Source organism: Sciurus carolinensis, chromosome 1, assembly GCF_902686445.1.
Source record: "Sciurus carolinensis chromosome 1, mSciCar1.2, whole genome shotgun sequence".
In the NCBI taxonomy this organism is placed as follows: Eukaryota; Metazoa; Chordata; class Mammalia; order Rodentia; family Sciuridae; genus Sciurus; species Sciurus carolinensis.
In genome coordinates, this window is record NC_062213.1 from 93,917,904 (window position 1) to 93,937,440 (window position 19,537).

The window sequence follows — 19,537 nt, forward strand, 5'->3', positions numbered from 1 at the left end:
GCACCCGGAAAGATACGCGCAAGCCAAAGCTCAAGGGCTCAATAAAAACTTTTAATTACGCCTCAAAGACTTCGTACAGTGCAAAAGTGAATATTCCCTGCTAATATTCACAAGAGTCCATTTGATCAAACGTTAAGTGTGTTTTATTTTCATTTCCCTGTCTCAATGCTCCTGCAGTCAGGTTTCCTGTCTGGCCCATTCTCCCTGAAGTTTCTTCTAATTTTGGTTGCTAATCAGTATATCAAAATTGCCAGCTGCTTTGGTCTCCAAGTCTTAAGAAAATGGAAGTCCACGGTCCCATCCCCACCAAGAACTGTCCTAAACCCAATCCCAGTTCCTAAACTATTAAGGGAAAGTAGGGGCCAGGAGTCCCATTAATTATACACACAACCATTATACACACAATCCTTTAAAATTGTGAGAGAGGTGGGTAGGGAACAAAGAAGCAGGTGAAAGGTTGTGAAATATTGCACAAGTAAATGAAACAGAAGGAAAGGAGTCTGGGAGGGAGAAACATCCTTAGGCATGAGAGGAAGGAAACTACCTCCCATCCACATTTTACCACAGTGGGGAAGGATGGAAGACCGTTCTGAGGGAGAAGTGTAGCACTGAGAAAACCATCTTCCAGAAGTCTCAATGGACGAAGCTTAAAAAAAAGAGGAGGGGCCCTTGCTTCCATTTTGTTGGTGGTTCTTAGGGTGAAGAGGTGAGTGATGAGTGATGGGCAGGAAGATTTAGCATGACCTGTGGGCCCAACCTTTGGGATGACTGTGGAGAGAAACTGTTAGACAAAGTGCAGGGAGGAACAAAAAAAAATTTCTTTAATAAATAAATTGAATGAGGGAAGATCCTTAAAAGTGAGACAAGATGGAACATGGTGGTGGTGAAGGTAGCAAAATCTGGTTTTCAGAGTCTGATCTGGCCAGGGTGTAAGAATATGGGGCTGCCATAAGAAATATCAAGGCTTCAGGTAGCTAGCACCTTTCAAATTGGCACCATGGCCTTTCCCAGCAGGTGGGACCATTAAGTAGGTTTAAAGGATCATTCAGACCAAATGTCTCAAGTGGAAAGGCAGGGTTTGACTGCCTTCTTCTCATTCCATTTACTGCACCTCTCCGCCTGCAACACAGGCTTGGTGGAGGAGGTGGGGTGGGGAAGAATGAGGCAAGGAAGGAGCGCCATCTCCCAGCTCCTACGAAGAGCTTCAGTATAATCTTGGCAGTATCAGGCTGGTAAATGCAGTGATCCTGGTATTAGGTGACTTCCTGATCTTTATTCTCTTGCAAGTACAGGGTACCATGACTGGGATGACTCTTTACACCCAGGGAGAAGAAAACAAAAACATTCCACATCTGGGATTTCCACTGTGAGACAACATCTATTGCTGTGAGCGTGAGTGACTGGGGTATATGTGCACGTCATGGTTGCCTGGAGTTGAGAACCTCCATTTGTTCTCTCCTAGGCTTGGCTCAGCTGGCCTGAGGAGATGTGGTAGGGAATACATACCCTCTTGTTGCTTTCCAAACCAACTACTCTCTCAACCTGACTTTTCAAGGTGGTGCTATAAGTCCAGTGTACCCTAGATAGCCTGATCTATTTAGAACTGTGCCCCCTACCCCACTGTAGTCACCTGGGCCAGGGGAAGCCAACAGCTCGTATTGTACAGGGACTGCTGGGGCTGAAGGGATATGGAACTGGGACTGAGGAAAAAGAATACATGACATTTTTCACCTGTCTGAGGCAGGGGTGGGCTCTGACAGCAGGATTGGTGCTTTAGCAGGATTAAGCCTGGTTCACAGATGTTTAAAAATATACACATAAAATAAAGTATCAGCTTTTCTCCCCATCTTAATAACTCCTCCAAAGAGAAGACAAGTGCTCTGTACAGATAGGATTTTGCTGCTCTGTCTCTCTGTGCAAAAGTGCCTGGCAACTACCCCAAAGTGGCAGAGAAATGTAAAATAGTCTGGTGGGCAGCTCAGACCCAAATTAAAAATAAGCAAGCCTAAGAGATGAAGTGGGAGAGGGCAGGGGGCAGCTGCTTAGAGTCTGAAAGCCCAAGAGGAACCAGTGGTAGTAAATAAGTTCTGTGCACAGTTCTTCTCAGGGCCTCAAGGAAGATGGAGAGGGAAGCCTGAGAGGGGCTAGCAGGTCAGGGCAGGTGGGGTCTCCAGGCCAGGGACTGAGTAAGGGAGCCCAGTTTAGTAGAATTAATAATGGGGGCAAGGAAGCCAGGCATGGAACCTCTTCAGCAAGAGCAGTCCAAAGTCTCTGTCCCTTTCCCAAACAGGCCACCTGGCCCAGGGCAGGGCTGGGTATGTAGTGGGGGCATTAGAGAGGGTACTATCTTCCCTGCTCTGCCCCCAGCCCAGAGCAGTGGGAAACAGCCAGCTTCTCTGCCCACCACTGGCTACCAGTGTCTTGAGTCAACCAGCTCAGGTCGGAGGCTGAGTTTCTTGAGGCTTTCATAGCCTACCACAATGACGATGGTGGAGGGAGTAGCTGAGATGATTCGGGCTGAGAGGCCCTTCATGAGGCCCCAAGGTCCCTCTTCTGCCATCAGCTGTCTGAAGGTCAGGATGATGGAGCTCTTGCCTTCAACCTGGAAGTCAACACAGTTGGGATCACTGTCTGCAGTCAATGCCCCTCTGCTCAGTCTCCCTCTGCCTCAGGCTCATGTAGGGAAGGACTAGACTTGGGAGGCAGATGGCCAGATTCTGCTTCTGAGGACCAGAAAGCATAGGGACTTGTATACTCTGGTACCAGACTGCCTGGGTTTGAAGTCTGCTCCCCAGCTTATTAACAGCATATCCTTGGGTGACTTAACTCTTTGCATTTCAGTTTCCTCAAATATAAAACAGTGATAATAGTACGTTTGCCATGAGGTTATTCTGAACAAAAAGAAAATACTACTTATAAATGCTGAGAATAGTACCTGGAAGATAGTCAATGTTCAATCAGTGCTAGCTATTAATATCATTAGATAAGCTACATAGCTATGATTCTTTGGGCTGGGTTCTTCTGTCTGGTCTTGGGAATGCTGGGTTAGATCTCCTCTAAGATCCTCTGCAGTTCTGACAGTCTATGATTTTCACTCTGGTATCTCAATCTATCTGAAGACACAGGGTGAAAACCCTCCCCTCCATCCTTGTTATTGCTTACACATATCATGGCCTGTCTTCCCTGTCACACTGGAAACTTGTCCAGGGCATTAATTTCTTCTTTCTCATCAGTTCCACCCCTTTCCCCCACTCCTGAAGCACACCTTTAGAGACTTTCCACTCATCTCCTCAGCTGAACACACATTCCTTAGTCATACCTCCCCTCCAGTGTGACCTACACAAGCTGATCCCAGCCCTGGCTAAGAACCCCTCCTCACTCCATCCTGCCTCCACCAGTACCCTCCTGCACACTCCCTTCTTCCTTACTAGTACTAGCTCATCTGACCACCTCTGCTCCCCTAACCTTCCATTTCTCCACAGCAATGTCAAGGCTTTTCTAGCTATGCCTCTGGCTTCCAGCCTGGGAACTCCTCAGAGAAGAGACCTGTCCTTTCCCTTGGATCTCCTCCTAGAACACTCAGGACAAGGCTTAGGGGAGAATGGGGACTCAGTCTGTGTACTCTTTGTGTAAACCAGAGGCTAATGTGTTCATTTTCAAATGTAGAAGGAGACATTCTTTCCTAGGAACAAAAATACCTATATTTGCTACCTGTCTCCTTCTAGACATTCTGGTAGCAGAGAAACTGACTTTATCTCCAACATACTTTTTTTTTTTTAATTAGTTGTAGATGGAAACAATAACTTTATTTTATTTGCTTTTATGTGGTGTTGAGAATCGAACCCAGTGTCTGCGTGCTAGGCAAGCGCTCTACCACTGAGTCATGACACAAGCCCCCACAATGTGCTTTTTTGATGTTGATGTTTTATTTTTGCTTTTTTTGAGAGGGGGTTCCCCCGTGTTGCTCAGACTGGTCTTGAACTTCTGGACTAAATGATCCTCTACTTCGGCCTCCTGAGGAGCTGGAACTACAGATGCACACTACCACATATGGCTCCCAACTTGTTAGTGTTCTTTTCCTTCCCTCCTCTCCTCACCATAACCCAATTGGTCCACTCTCCTGTACATCTTTCTTGATTCTCTACCTTTCCTCCTAAGTACCCAAATCAGAAAAAAATCTTCCTTGCAGCCAGCACATTGGTACAAACCTATAATCCCAGCTATCAGGAGTCTGAGGCAGGAGGATTACAAGTTTGAGGCCAAATTAGACAACTAAGCAGGGGAAGAAAGAGCACGGTGTGCAGCTCAGTGGTAGAGTGCTAGCCTAGCATGTCCAAGGCCCTGGGTTCCATCTCCAACACCCAAAGGGGGAAAAAATACCCCTTCTCTCCACCTAAAACATTATAGAGCAAAATCTACCCTTTGCATATTATAGACCATCATTCAGATTCTATTTCTAGGTGAAAGAAAAGAGTCTTTGAGCTGACTGAAGACAGAGACTATAATTTCTGGACAGCATCACCAAGGGCTTTGTTAGCATTTTTGCCCAGTCAAAACAAAACAGTCTTTATAAAAATAGTCACTGTCCTGGATGTGATGATGTATGCCTATAATCCTAGAAACTCAAAAGGTAAGGCAGGAGGATCATAAATTCAAAGCCAAACTCAGCAATTTAGCAAAACCCTGTCACACACACAAAAAAAAAAACAAACCAAAAAATAGTTGCTCACTCTCAGTAGAGAACCCACAGCTTACTGGAAAAATCAAACAGAAATTATCTGAAATCAATTCTTTTTTTTTTTTTTTGGTACTAGGGGTTGAATCCAGGGGCACTTAACCACTAAGCCACATCTCCGGCCCTTTTTACTTTTTTTTAGACAGGTCTTGCTAAGTTGCTTAGGACCTCACTAAGTTGCTGAAGTTGGCCTTGAACTTGTGATCCTTCTGCCTCGGCCTCCCAAGTTGCTGGAATTACAGGCATGTGCCACTGGGCCCAGTGTTGAAATCAATACTTCTAAAAAATCACAATGAAAATAGAATGATTTATAGGTATGTTAATAGTTAGAGGAAACCAGGTAGAGACACACAAGGTAGCAGACAGGGTAAGAGAAACAATCTAGGTACTTCCAAGTGCTCACTGGTTTCTGCAGATGGGAACAAGGAAGGGGCTTGGATGACCAGGAACAGGCTGATTGGACCAAAAGGCCATGATACACAGAGGTCAAGGGAATACCGGAGGGCCTGAAGATTATATTTCTAATGACTTCTCTGGGAGAAGGGTTGGGGAGAAGACCAGCATTACCTGCACGCGAGTTCGGATGACATCCATGGGATTGGTGAGGATGGAGGCAGTGGCTGCAGCCAGGGGCCCCGAGATGGCTTGAAAGACAATGTGAGGGCACTCCTTAGGACACAGGTGCGAGAGCTGCTCTGGAAACCAGGGAAAGACAATGCCTGAAGACATGAGGTACCACCCGGCTGCCTTCACTGTACCTGCTACCTGCTTGCTTCTACTCACTGGCCTTTCACAACCATGACAAGCCCTCCATCTTTTGCCACCTTAGACCTATAATTACCATCTTTTTTTTCCCCTGTTTCTGCCTTCATCCAACAACAACAACAACAAAATCACATTATACATCTCAGGCCCCTTCCAGAAGTCATGTTGGTGATATTACCCATTTAAATAGGACAGGATTCCTCTGGAGAAGGGAATGTCAAAACCTCTTTGTTTGATGATTCCTTTCATCTGATGGACAGAATATTCTTACCAATATAAACACTATGTGTTCTTGCTCTATTCCTCCCAAGTCATGGGCTAGAAAAGCAGATGCTACAAATTTGCTTACATATGCATTAAATAATTTTGGTGGGCTATGTGACACTGATCATTTCTGGAAGGGAACTGGGTGACTCCAGTGGGTAAAGAGTCTTTTCATTGCATACTGCCTACCTTTTCCCATCTTTTGAATTTTAGCCAGTGATTTAACCCAAGGCCTCACACTTTGCCACTGAGCTACATGCCCAGCCCCCATATTGATGTTTTTATAAATAAAAACAGGTGATTATAGGGCTGAGGTTGTAGCTCAGTGGTAGCGCGTTGCCTAATAAATGTGAGGCACTGGGTTCAATCCTCAGTACCACATAAAAGTAAATATAATAAAGGTATATAAAAAAAACAAGTAATTTTAAAAGTCTTATCCTACAGTGAGAACTTCTCATCACTGTATTTGAAAAAGAAAAATTCACTGAGGCTGAGGCAAGAGGACCAAAGCTTTGAGGCCAGTTTCAGCAACCTAGAGACACCCTTAGCAATTCAGCAATACCCTGTCTCAAAATTTAAAATTTTAAAAATGATTGGGAATATAGCTCAGTGGTAAAGTGCCCCTGGGTTCATTTCCCAATACCACAAAAAAAGAGAGAAAGAAAAATTCATTTTTCTAAATGTTAATGACAATGGAATAGTACCCAGATTCATTCATTCCCAGTACCACTAGGAAGTCCACTGTGATTGAACTTTTTTGCTTTAACCTTTCTGGAGGTGAAAAGAAGTTCATTAATTTATTCAACAAAGATTTACTGAGTGATTACCATGAGCTTATCACCCTGGTCCCTAAAGATTTAAGAGTGAATAAAAGAGCTACAAATTCCTGCCCTTAAGAAATTTACATTCTAGTTGGGGAAGACAGACAATAAACAAGTAAAAGCAAAATATACAGCCATGTCAGAAGGTATGTGCTATAGATGAAAACAAAGCAGGAAAGGGAGATGGAAAGACCAAGGGGGGTGATGAAAGGGTTCCCATTTTAAACAAGATAGTCATAGAAGCCCTTTCCAAGAAATGAAGTTTGAGCAGAGAGCTGAAAAAGAGTGTATGAGCCACTTGGATTTGTGGAAAGAGCTCCCCAAGCACAAGTTAATATCCCATGCAAAGTTCCTTCACCTCAAGAGCATGACTGTACTGTGCAAGGGGCAGTGAATTAGTAGCCTGGAGCAGAATGAGGGAAAGAACAGTAATGAGACCCAAGAGGTAGGTCATGTAGGGCCTGAAGCCACTGCAAGGATTTGATTCCCTCTCAATTTTTTCTTCTATGGTCAGTCACCATACTGCTAATTTTTTTCTCATGCTCCTAGTTTTCAGTAGTTTGTAACTAGGCAACTAAAAACTGGAGGAGGAAAAGTAGGGAGGTGGGGGTTGGCAGGGCAGAAGTGAGGGCTTCCAAGTCCCAGCTGGCATGGCAGAATTCCTTCAGCCCTCCCAGAATCACTTATCCCCCAGTTTCTAATCACTTTCTTCCCCAGAGTCAGATGGAAACAGAAACAAAGTGAACTGGCAGTCATGCCTCTCTGGGTGCCCTGTTTCTCCTGCAAAGAAAGCATTTTCTATCATTAGATGTAGCACTGGGATCCAGATTCCAATTCTAATTATGCATACATGCCATGCCACTTTCCTGGGGATTAGGGAAGGAGTGAATAAAACAAAGGTAAAACGGTGGAGGGAAAGAGTTCATATCTTGCCTTCCTCTCCATTATTCATTCAAGGGCTGAAGATATAGCTCAGTTGGTGGAGTGCTCACTTAGCGTGCACCACAAAAGCAAATAATAATAATAATCATTACTATTCATGCATGCATTTATTCATTCAACAAACGTTTGTTGAACACCTATTGATTCCCTGGCAGAAGATAATCCCAGCCAGGCATGGTGGCACACACACCTGTAATTTCAGTGGCTTGGGAGGCTGAGGCAGGAGGATAGTAAATTCAAAGCCAGCCCCAGCAATTTAGCAAGGCCCTAAGCAACTCAGGGAGACCCTGTTTCAAAATTTAAAAATTAAAAATGGGCTGGGGATATGGCTCAGTGGTTAAGTGCCCCTTGGTTCAATCCCCAATACCCCACCCACAAAAAAAAGAAGATAAACCCAGGCCAACTTGGTTTAAGTCATTCCTGGGTAAATGATTTTGGACAAATAGTAAAATTAATATTTATTTAATGCTAACTAAATGTAAAACACAATGATAAGCAGTAGACATAAAAAAATAGAGAAAAATACAAGAAAATACCTTCGTGGAAATTATATTCTAATCAAGAACTGGAAGTTGGAGGTAAAAAATTGCAAATTATGACAAGTACTAAGAAGGAAACAAGGTGCTAAAACGGAAAACATACAGAGCCTTCTTTCCAATAGAGTAATTAGAGAATTCTTTGCAAAGGTGACGCTGGAAACATGAGAAGGAGCCAGCAACACACAGAGGAGTGTCCCAGGCAGAGAGAACATCATCTGCAAAGGCCCTGAAGCAGAACACAGCTTAATGTGTACCAGGAACTACTGATTGTCAGCAAGGATGGAGCAGAGTTAAGAAGCAGAGCAGAGAAGCTGGATTGTAGCTCAGTGGTAGAGCACTCGCCTAGCATGTGTGAGGTACTGGGTTCAATTCTCAGCACTGCATATAAATAAATGAATAAAATAAAGGTCCATCAACATTTTAAAAAGTTACTTTAAAAAAAAAAAAAGCAGCAGCAGAAAGTGGCATGGTACGGAGCTGGAGAAGCACAGGTCAGATGGAAGTGACAAGAACCAATCTTGTTCAATAGACATTTATTGAGCACTTACCCTAAGCCAGGTGTTGGGAGGTAGGATAGTGAGCAAAAACAGATATGGTCCCTGTTCTCAAACTGTAGCCCAGTGGGGAAAGAGACATTAACTTAATAATCACATGAATGAATATATCATTACAAATTTAGCTAAGTGTTTTGAAAGAAATGTGGCTTCATGGGGACATATAAAAAGGAACCCAATCTAGGCTGGGACAGCAGGGAAGATGCCTACATCCTAAGATTCTTGTGAAAAGGAAATAATGATAAAGATGCAAGGTCTCTTGGCACAGAGTTTGGCACACAGAGGGCATTCAATAAGTTAGTTTCTTCTCCTTCCGAGAACTTCCACTTGGCAGAAAAGGTACACAAATAAAACCAACACAAATGTTATACTGCCTTAAGAAAGAGTCAAGTAATGTCATGGGGGCTGAAAAAAAGGAACACTTCTGGGTGAAGGGTTACATTGTGTGCAGGGGTGAGGAGGCACGAAGGAGCGCTTCAGGTAAGTCATGGCTTCACCAAGGCAAGGTGGACCTGGGGGGTATTAGACAGAGAATGGCATGAACTGAGGTAGGAGCAATAACACATGATTGAGGAACTGTGCAGTATCCACCAGCCTGCAGCACAGACCATACATAAGGAAGCAGCAGGAGATTTCACTGTAAAAGGAGAATAAAACCAAGTTTTAGTAGGCAGAAGGAGCTGCTGATCACAAATAGTTTTTCTGTTTGTTTATTTGGTTGGTTTGGTCTGCGGACTGAACCAAGGGCCTGCATATTAAGCATGTACCCTGGGGCTGGGGAGATAGCTCAGTCGGTAGAGTGCTTGCCTTGCAAGCACAAGGCCCTGGGTTCGATCTCCAGCACCCCAAAAAAAAAAAAAAAAAAAAAAAGCATGTACCCTACCACTGGGCTATACCCTAGCCCCATGGCCAGGGTTTGAAAGGTCAAGTCAGTTAGGGATGTGTGCAATAAATGGCACAGAAGAACTTAGAACAGATAGAAAGCTGTAGCAGCAGGCTAGGAGTATGGTATGGTTCCGGAGAAGGCAGTAGGAATAGAAAATTGGGGGAGACTTTCTAGAATTACCAGGATTAAATATGGGACAAGAAAGAGGGAGTGGTGGAGCACAATCCCCAAGGCTTCAGTCTAAGAGATTTGGAGAAAAACAAGGCCACCGACAGATGAAAGTAAGTCAGAAGGGAAAGCCAGCATAGGATGAATAGTTACATGAAAAAAATTTCAAATGTAAGTAGATGCATTCATATCTAGAGGTCCAAGTCAGAATGTCTGGTCAGACTTTTTAACAGGCTAATCTGGGAACAGAAAAAGATATTGGACATATTGGAAAAATTCACCTCTAATTGTAAATAAAACCAAAGAACAGAAGGCAAAAGGAAGACTCCACAGAAAAATGCTCACATTTCCCTTCCTCCCTTCCTTCCTTTTTTGCAGTGATGGGGGTTGAACTCAGGACCTCACACATGCTAAGCAAGTGCTCTTCCACTAAGCTATACTCCCAGCTCTTTTGTTATTTTATTCTGAGTCAGGGTCTTGCTAAATTGCTGAGGCTAGCCTCAAACTTGTGATCCTCCTGCCTCAGCCTTCTGAGTTGTTGGGTTTATAGGTATGCATCACTGTGCCTAGCCTGAGAAGCTTTTTTAACATTAAGATTGCCAGGATCTGCCATGGTGGCACACACCTGTAATCCCAGAAACTCAGCAGGCTGAAGCAGGAGGATCTCAAGTTGGAGGCCAGCCTGGGCAACTTAGCAAGACCCTGTCCCAAAATTAAAAATATAAAGGGCTGGGGATATAGCATCCCTGGGTTCAATTACCAATAACATGAAAAATGTAAATAATAAATTTTGCTAGGCATGGTGGCACACACCTATTAATCCCAGAGGCCCGGGAGGCTGAGGCAGGAGGATCTCGAGTTCAAAGCCAGCCTCAGCAACTTAGTGAAGCACTAAGCAACTTAGAGAGACTCTGTCTCAAAATAAAAAACAGGGCTCAATGGTCAGTGCCCCTGGGTTCAATCCCTGGTACCAAAAAAAAAAAAAAATTATTTTTGAAGATTTTCAGGATTCATTTCCAAAAGGTCAAAGGTAGAGTCCAAGAATCTGAATTTTACCAAATAGTCCAGATGACAGATTGAAAGATTGTGCTAAACAGAAGAAGAAATGGAGTTAGCAAAAAAAAGAAGGTATAATCAAGGATATAAAAGAACAGTGCTACAGGAACAAAATGATTACAGGATAGGAAGTCATTAAAAAATACCATCTAGGAAAGGACAGAAAGGACAGAATGACAGTATGAAAGGCAAGAAACCAGAAGCAGCCATTAGGAAGGTTGTAAGCATAGAGGCCCTGACCAGAATTTGGTAGTGACCTAAGGTTGAGGAAGGAGCACACTCAAGTCCTGCAATAGGCAATGTGCTCTGACCTTTCAGAAAGCAATGTCTACTGAAGCCCTCAAAAATGTTATTTTTTTTGACCAGTAATTCCATTTCTGTGAAATACATTATTTCTGTAAAATATCTTATTAACAAAGACACATTGCAGGAGTGGAGAGGTTCAAAGTTCAATCACACTTTGTTTAATAATGTTGAGGAAAAACACCCAACTCAAAAAGCTCACTATTGGGCTGGGGATATAGCTCAGTTGGAAAAAAGCAAGCTCACTATTGCCAGGAACGGTGGTGGCACATGCCTGTAATCCCAGCAACTCAAGTGAATTCCAAGCTCAAGACCAGTCTCAGTGATTTAGCAAGACCCCGTCTCAAAATAAAAAGTGTTTTAAAAAGGGTTGGGAATGTGTTTCAGTGGTTAAGTGCCCCTCGATTCAATCATCTCCAGTATCTTCCCCCATAAAAAGGGCTCACTATTATCTTCAAATCCCAAACATCACCTTCCAATTCTTGCCAATATTCTGCTAACACAAATTGATTCCAACACTCCCAGGGCACACACTATACTCACCTACTTTACTTCTCCAACCCCTTCTCACTATATCACAAGCTCTTTGAAGGCAAGAACCATGTCTTACTCATCTTTGAATCCTCTTAGATTCAAACATTTGCTCAATGAATGGACCATTCCCCCATTAATCTCATCTCCACTGCAACCTGCGCAGAACAGCAGTATCTCACCCCATCATTAACCCCCTCCCCAACTCTCTCGGCCCCTGCTTACCTGCATAGAAGTGATAAAAGGGCCACCAGACAGCACTGTTTGGGATATAGGTAAGCAGTGAAGCCACATAGCCTCGGTAGAATCCTCGAAGCCCATCAGCCCGCAGAATCTGCCTGATGATGTCTTTCGTTTGGCCAAAGGCAATTATCCTATTTCCCTCTAGGTTCCCACGCACTTGGAAGCGGCCCATTTTCTCACCCTTGCGCTGCATCATCAGATGCTGGGAGACCACATCAATGGGCACTGTGATGCTCTGGGCTACAAGAGAGGCTGAGCCACCAGCCACCAATGATTTGACTGTGTTGCTCTGGCTGTAGTCAGCTACAAATTTCCGGGTGAGCTCATAAGTGGTGACATAGCACTGGCCAGAGATGAGGGTAAAGGTGTTGACCAGAAACCCCCGGTAGAGGCCAGTCACACCATCTGCTCGAAGGATCTTAATAAAGGCATCAAAGGTCCCATGGTAGAGGCTCTTGCCCTTCTGAACCTGCAGGCGGGTGCGGATGAGGGTAAATGGGTAGACACTGACGCGGATCATCATTGTCATTGCCACACCAAACACATAGAACTTCTTCTTGTCCAGATGTTCCCACTCAATGATCTGGATGTTTCGTTTGTCCTCCATTGTGCTTGGAGACCTGGAATTTGGGCAGGGTGGAGCGATGTGAGGAAGGAAGTTAGAACTCTGCGTTTTCCCCTCTGGGCTAGTTTCTGAAGTTCCCTTCTCATCTCCTGGGACAACCACCTCCCCAAAGCTCAGACTTCACCAGGCTTGGCTCTGCCCATCACCATCCTTCACAAATCAGCATTTCCTTCTACCTTGACCAGTCCTTCCCCTACACCAGAAATCATTCCTCACCATTGTGACTCTCCTGACTCCACTCTCACTTCAGCTCCCTACCCTAGCATCTAGGATTATCCATCCTGAACTCCTTCTCTGCCTAGGCCATCGTGACACAGCCCTGGGCAAGTACCATTCTCCTTATCTGGACCATCCAGGCAGAATTCAGAATGCTGTGAACAAAGTAACTACCTGGAAGATGCAGGATCTTTTTAAGTTGGCTAATGGGATGTCAATAAATGACATTTAGGAGGTTCATGAAGACAGAAAGGGAGTGCTCCATTTTTATTCCCCTGGGCTCACTGAGAAGGCACTATGTTTGGCCTTACATCCTCAGCAAGGTACCTCTTGCCACCATTTACCAGCCGACAGATCTGATTTTATTTACGGCCATGCTGGCCTCTCTGAGTTCCCCTTTCTCCAGAGTGTATTAGAAGAAAGGGTGGGGAAGAGCCCAAGTGGGGCTTTTATAGCACAGGACACCCCTGTCACCTCCCCCGCCTCCAGGGAAAGGAATTAGAGAGTCAGGACAGGTCAAAGGTCAGAGTCCTCTTTGGTTATTAGATAACGCTCCAGAAAGAGAAAAGAACCACTTGCAAGCCTAGAGAGCTACAGGATGGAGGACATGTTTGACCCTGTGCTTTGAACCTTAAGCATACAGAGCATGACCTCAGCTCTAGAGAATGAAGGGAGAGAAATGACAGAGAAACAGATTCTCCAAGAAACTCAGTCTGTTCAAGGAGACACCATATCCCTCTGGGGAATGAATATAAGATACAAAGAGAAAAAAACTGAGGTAAATGAATGTACACGTGGCCCACAAAGAGTATGCATTGCCTAGAATTTCGAACAAACCAATGAACTTACTAATGTAGTAACTGTCTAAAATCAGGAGCTTCAAATTTAGGAAATATGAAACCAGAGGACATCATATGTTGGACATATACTTAGTGATAATGTCAGATGCTCCAGTGTAGCCCACCTATCATATAGGATACTGGAAATTTCCGCCCAGACAGGGAAAGTGGAAGGTTAAAATTCCAGGAAGTGAGAAGTCAGGGACTCCCCAGGCTTTTGAGACAGAAGATGGGTAAGGAGTTGGCCACCTCACAGGGACAACTCTAGAGGGTTGAAACATTCTATGCAAGCAGTTCTAGTGGCAAACCTCATGCTAAGTGTCTAATCAGAGTCCATCCTCAATCACCTTCCCCAACCAAAGGTCCCAACTCAGGTGTAGGTAGCTTTTGTTCCATGGGAATTGCTCTTGGTGTACCTTGGAGGGGAGGGGGGGTTGGCTTTTCAGAATCCCTGAGATGAACTGTTATCACTTTCATTAAAGTATGGGTTACCCATAGTGCAACCTGAGTACCTGAGAGCCGAGGCACATAGAATAAGACAAGCATCCTGGAGGACGAAGCAGCTTGAATGAAGAAGGAATACATGAAGACAGTGAAAAGGAAAGAACAATGGCTTGGAGAAAGAAGACAGGAGTCAATGGGGCTGTCCAGAATGGGAAATCTAGGCTGTGAGAAATGAGCTAGAGGTGGGGTTCTGCAGGTAGGAGGACCCTTGGAACACTGATGTGCCAATGCTGTGGGCTAAGATGGTCCTCCTCCCCACCTCAGCCTGAGACACCAACCAAGTCCAGCAGGACAATCTTCTCTAAACCCTTCAAGAGAAAGTGGTCACTGTCTCTCCAGTCCCACAGTGACTGTCATCTAGGACCCGAGGTCATACTTCCAATACCACTGAGAAGTAAGGACATAGGAAAAGGCCAGGATTTACTGAATATTTACTACCTCATGCAGTTCTTACAACTTAACCTGTGTACAGTTAAACATTTATGACAAGTAAGGAAATGGAGGATTGGATAAGTAAAGTGTAATAGACCCAAGGTCATGCAGTTGGTCAGTGATGGAGGGAGGATACAAGCCAAGTTCTTCTTTACTTCACCATGCCTTTTACCCCATGGGAGTTGAAGATTCCAACACAAATCACTCTGTTCAGTTTCAAGCCAAGTCATTCCCACCCATGGGAGGAAAAGTTAATGCCCTCCTGATTGCAGGTCACTCAAGGGTTAAGCATAAGCCCCTGGCCATGCAGATGCCCAAGGACTTCTCTCACTTTGTTTCAGAGAAAGCATATGTTGCCTCTGCTCCTGGAATGACTGAGCAGGCATGTTTTAGCACAGAACAAATACAGCAGGACTCAAGCAGGAGAACCTCCTGTGGGGCACGTGCAAACTGTGTGCTGTTCAGGGCAGAAGGGCATAGCAGCAAAGGATTCTGTTCCAGGCCCTGGTTTCCTGAGTGCCTTTTCAACTTGTCCAGCTGAATCACCAAGTACCAGCAACTCTTGATAAGAAATTCTACAACAGGCTGGGTGTGGTGGTGCACACCTTTAATCCCAGCAACTTGGAAGGCTGAGGCAGGAGGGTTGCAGGTTCAAAGTCAGCCTCAGCAATTTAGGGAGACTGTAAGCAACCTAGAAAGACCCTGTCTCAAAAGAAAAGAAATTCTACAACAAAATCCAAAGTCCCATTTCCTGTCTTGCCTCCATATCTCACATGTGTCAGTCTATTTTAAACTCCTAGAAGGAAGCTGGGATTCTCCAAAGCAGGTAATGCCTACTGTTGTCATAGTAACTGCAGAAGCCATTAAGGATTAGGCCTCAAAGGATAAACCACTGCCACATGCTGTGGTGCATGCCTGTAATCCCAGTGCCTTGGGAGGCTGAGGCAGGAGAATCACAAGTTCAAAGTCAGTCTCAGAAATTAAGCAAGACCCTAAGCAATTTAACAAACCCAGTCTCAAAATAAATAATGAAAAGGGGATAGGGATGTGGCTCAGTGGTTAAGCATCCTTGGGTCCAATCTCTGGTACAAAAAAAAAAAAAAAAAAAGCCATTCCAGAAGGGTGAGGGCACCATTCCCACCCCCTCTGCCTTTTCAAAAGGAGGTTACTCCAGAAGGTTAAACCTCAACCTGTTGTTATATAACTTTCAAATTTCCTGCTGAAATATCAAAACCAGCTCCTCTTGTTTTACCCTCTAGAAAATCCTCTCTGCAGATAAACTGTATGCAAACTTCCTTAAGCGTTCCCTTCACCCAAGTGAGTCAGCTCAACTTCTTTATGACTCTTTCTCAGACTCTTATTTGTGTGCATGGCTCCAATTCCACATTTTCTCCCACCTTTAAAACTGCTCAGGCTTGGCATATAGTTCAGTGGTAGAGTGCTTACCTAACATGCACCAAGACCTGGGTTCTATTCCCAGCACCACGAAAACAAGCAAATTAAAAAAAAAAAAAAAAAAAAAAAAAAAAAGGCTCAGGCTTACATGCTTCTTGTGAGGACCCAAATTAGTGAACACTTTGTCCTTAAGTGATCAAATGAAATGTCAAAGGTGGAGCTCCCACTACTGACTCTACCAGTGGGAAGGCAGAAATTGGCCTAGATATATACACCTGCTTTACTTCTACTCTCCTTCACACACACACATACACACACACACACACACACACACACACACAAATCTTGCCAGGTTATTCACTATGTTCTAAGATAAGATTCTGCCTCAGAAGAAGACAGTGTTTGCTAGAAGGTAAGGCCTCACAATGGAAAGAACACTAGTCATCATTAGATCTATATTTTGAGTCCCCCATTATTTGCTACTGTAAAACTGGAACCAAGTCACTTCACTGAAATTCAGCTTCCTTGTCTGTAAAGTGGGGCCAATCAAGCCTGCCACAGCTATGCAACAGTTGTGGTGCAATTCACAGGAGCTAATAATTGTGAAAGCATTTTGTTAAAGTAAAGCATTTGTTATTGCAGAAAGCTCTACTGCACAGTGATGCTCTTGCCACTCAGAGTGGTCCACTAACTGGCAGCATAAGCATCATCTGAAAGCTGGTTAGAAATATAGAATTTAGCCAGGTATAGTGGCACACACCTATAATCCCAGCAGCACAGGAGGCTGAGGCAGGAGGATCACAAGTTCAAAGCCAGCCTTAGCAACGTAACAAGGCCCTAAGCAACTTATTGAGAACCTGTCTCTAAATAAAAGATAAAAAAGGGCTGGGGATGTGGCTCAGTGGTTGGTATCTGGGTTCAATGACCAGTATTAAAAAAGAAAGAAAGAAAAAAAATTTAGAAGTCAGAGGCAGGTGCCATAGTGCACACCTGTAATCCCAACAATTCGGAAGGCTGAGACAGGAGGATTGCAAGTTTGAGGCCAGCCTCAGCAACTCAGCAAGGCCCTAAGCAACTTATCAAGACCCTGTCTTAACATAAAAATTAAAAATATCTGGGAAAGTAGCTTAGTGGTAGAGTGCCCCTGGGTTCAATCCCCAGTACAAAAAAGAATAAACAGGCTAGGAATGTAGCTCAGTGGTAAAATGCCCTTGGTTTAAACCCCCAGTACAACATGCACATGCACATGGCCACACAAAGAAATACATAATTTCAAAGTTGGGTGTGGTGGTGCACATCTGTAATTCCAACTACTCAGGAGGCTAAAGCAGGAGGATCACACATTTGAGACCAGCCTGGGCAATTTAGCAAGACCCTATTTCAAAATAAAAAGGGCTGGGGAATGTAGCTTGGTGGTATAGTACACCTGGGTTCAATTCCTAATACAGTGAAAAAAAGAAATACAGAATTTCAGGCTGTACCCTAGACCTGCTGAATAAGAGCTAACACTTTAACAAGATCCCTAGATGAGATGCACATGTCAAAATTTGGGAAGCAGTGCTTTAAATATTAGGGACTGTCAGTATTATAAGAATTACAACACCTAGCCAGGAATCCTGGATCATTATGACATGCTCCTAAAGCCCTCTGACTCCATCCTGACTTGTCACTAGAACTGGACACAGTGATGATTACTTGGTCCAGTTCAATCTTTTCAAACACTCCCTCCAAATCATATCACCTTGTACAACTACTGACAAGACACTCATGAGTTCTCACATCTCAGATGTAAACAAGAGTAAAAACCAGTATCCGCTGTTCCTTCTGTCCTTCCTACAGCATCTGCATCAAGGCTCTGCATCCTGGAGCTATCTGCCACATGAACATGAATATATTTGCATGCCTGCCAACCTGTGCTACTGAATATACATTTCCCAGGTGATGCCTTCGACCCCTCCTTCCAGATAATCTCCTTCCTCCGACATGGCAGCCTTCCTTGGTCTTCCATAAGTACCCACGTGATCCCTTATCAGACACCACATGACAAGCCTCTCCACATACTCCACATGGCACATCTCTTTATGCAGTTTCGGTCCTGGTCCCCCGACACAGACAACTCTGGATCCTAGGAAATGCCACTCACAATGCTTCTTTCGCTGTCAATGAATCTCATACTCCTCAGCCAAGAAGAGATACCTCTCCGGAATTGTCCTTCATTCCCCAAACTAGAGGGCAAGTTATCATGGCATTGCCGACATCCACTGCCCTCTTAGCAAGTCCGGGTCCTCAGAGACCTTAGCCCTCAGGCACCCCTTAGTCCTCAGGCACCGCTACTACGATGGTTTCTTACCTTCTCAGACCCCGGCGGCTCCACCGCGTCTGAGGCAAACTTCAAGTCTGGACCTCTAGGCCGCAGCCCCCGCTCTACTCTCCATTCCCAGCGACTGCCGGCCTCCGGTCGCATCTTCCTCCATCACGACTAGGATCCCGGTACTGCCGGAACCGGAAACTGGTACGCTGTCATTACCGCCCCCACCGAGGGGCGGGAATGAGCAGTGGGTAACTGAACCAATGGTGTTCTGAGCCTTTGAGCCTCCCCCAGGAGCGAGGATGGACGGTCCTGACGGCCATCGTGCCGTAGCCACGCCTTCTCTGCCTTTGCTGTGCCCGCAGGTCTAAAGCGCATGCGTGTTCTGTTCCGGCTGTTTCTAATTCGCCGACACCGGATCACTGAACCGTTTTGAACATCGAGTTGTAAATGGGTCACCTTTTAGGATCTGTTGGAATCTTTATGTTCAGATGTCATCTTTAGAGTGCGATCCCTGGCAACGTAAGGGGAAAAAAATGTACTCTTTAATTTTTGTGTAGCTTTTCTCATTTTTTTATAGAGCCAAAACTATAGAGGTCAAAGTGCAACAGGAAGGACTGGAAAGGACTGAGGTGAGGTTAAATAACTAATTTTTGAGGGTCAGGAACTAAAAAAATTTCAGGAATGAGAGACATCTTGGAGGTGGAGAAAATAACATTAAGGGTCTCATCCAGCAGTAAAACTGATTGTGCCTACCTGTAGTTTTTTGTTTGTTTGTTTTTTGTACTTCCATTTTCTTCCCAATTTTGCTGATATATAAAAATTGAATATATTGATGGGGTACATGTGATGTTTTTATACATGTATACATTGTGTAATGCTGTGGGGTTTTTTAAATATATTTTTTTAGATGCTGATAGACATATTTTATTCATTTATTCATTTATTTATATGTGGTGCTGAGAATTGAACCCTGTGCCTCATACGTGCTAGGCAAGGGCTCTACCATTGAGCCACAACCCCAGCCCCTGGTGGTGGTGTGTGTGTGTGGGGGGTGGGGGTTGTTGTTTTTGTTTCTGTACTGGAGATTGAACCAGGGTTGCTCTACCACTGACCTACATCCCCAACCCTTTTAATTTTTTATTTTAAAACTGGGTCTAGCTAAGTTGCTTAGTGCCTTGCTAAATTGCTAAGGCTGGCTTTGAATCAAGAGGATTTGCAATCCTCCTGCCTCCTAAATCGCTGGGATTACAGTCATGTACCACCCTACCATGTAATGTTTAAATCAGGTCAAATCTGTCTTCTCAAACACTTATCATTTCTTGATGGTGATAACATTCAGAATCCTTCTAGTTTTTTGGAATATATAGTACATATTGTCACCTTACTATGCAAACCAGAATTTCTTACT

At 44.3% G+C, this 19,537-nt stretch overlaps 1 protein-coding gene across 2 annotated transcripts; it reads right to left on the reverse strand.

The window, feature by feature from the left end:
- Positions 1-30: 30 nt before the first annotated feature.
- Slc25a44 (solute carrier family 25 member 44) lies at positions 31-18,426 on the reverse strand. 2 transcript variants are annotated; one of them, XM_047540903.1, is made up of 4 exons: positions 18,169-18,418; positions 11,790-12,427; positions 5,303-5,430; positions 31-2,602 (listed from the first exon to the last, which is right to left on the reverse strand). In XM_047540903.1, exons 2-4 carry the CDS (start codon positions 12,412-12,414, stop codon positions 2,411-2,413), a joined length of 945 nt encoding a protein of 314 aa, XP_047396859.1. In that variant the 5' UTR covers positions 12,415-12,427; positions 18,169-18,418; the 3' UTR covers positions 31-2,410. The 2 variants fall into 2 exon arrangements, 1 of the variants encoding a protein (XP_047396859.1); XR_007107181.1 differs by having other exon boundaries at positions 2,466-2,602; positions 5,303-5,425; positions 18,169-18,426.
- Positions 18,427-19,537: the final 1,111 nt, after the last annotated feature.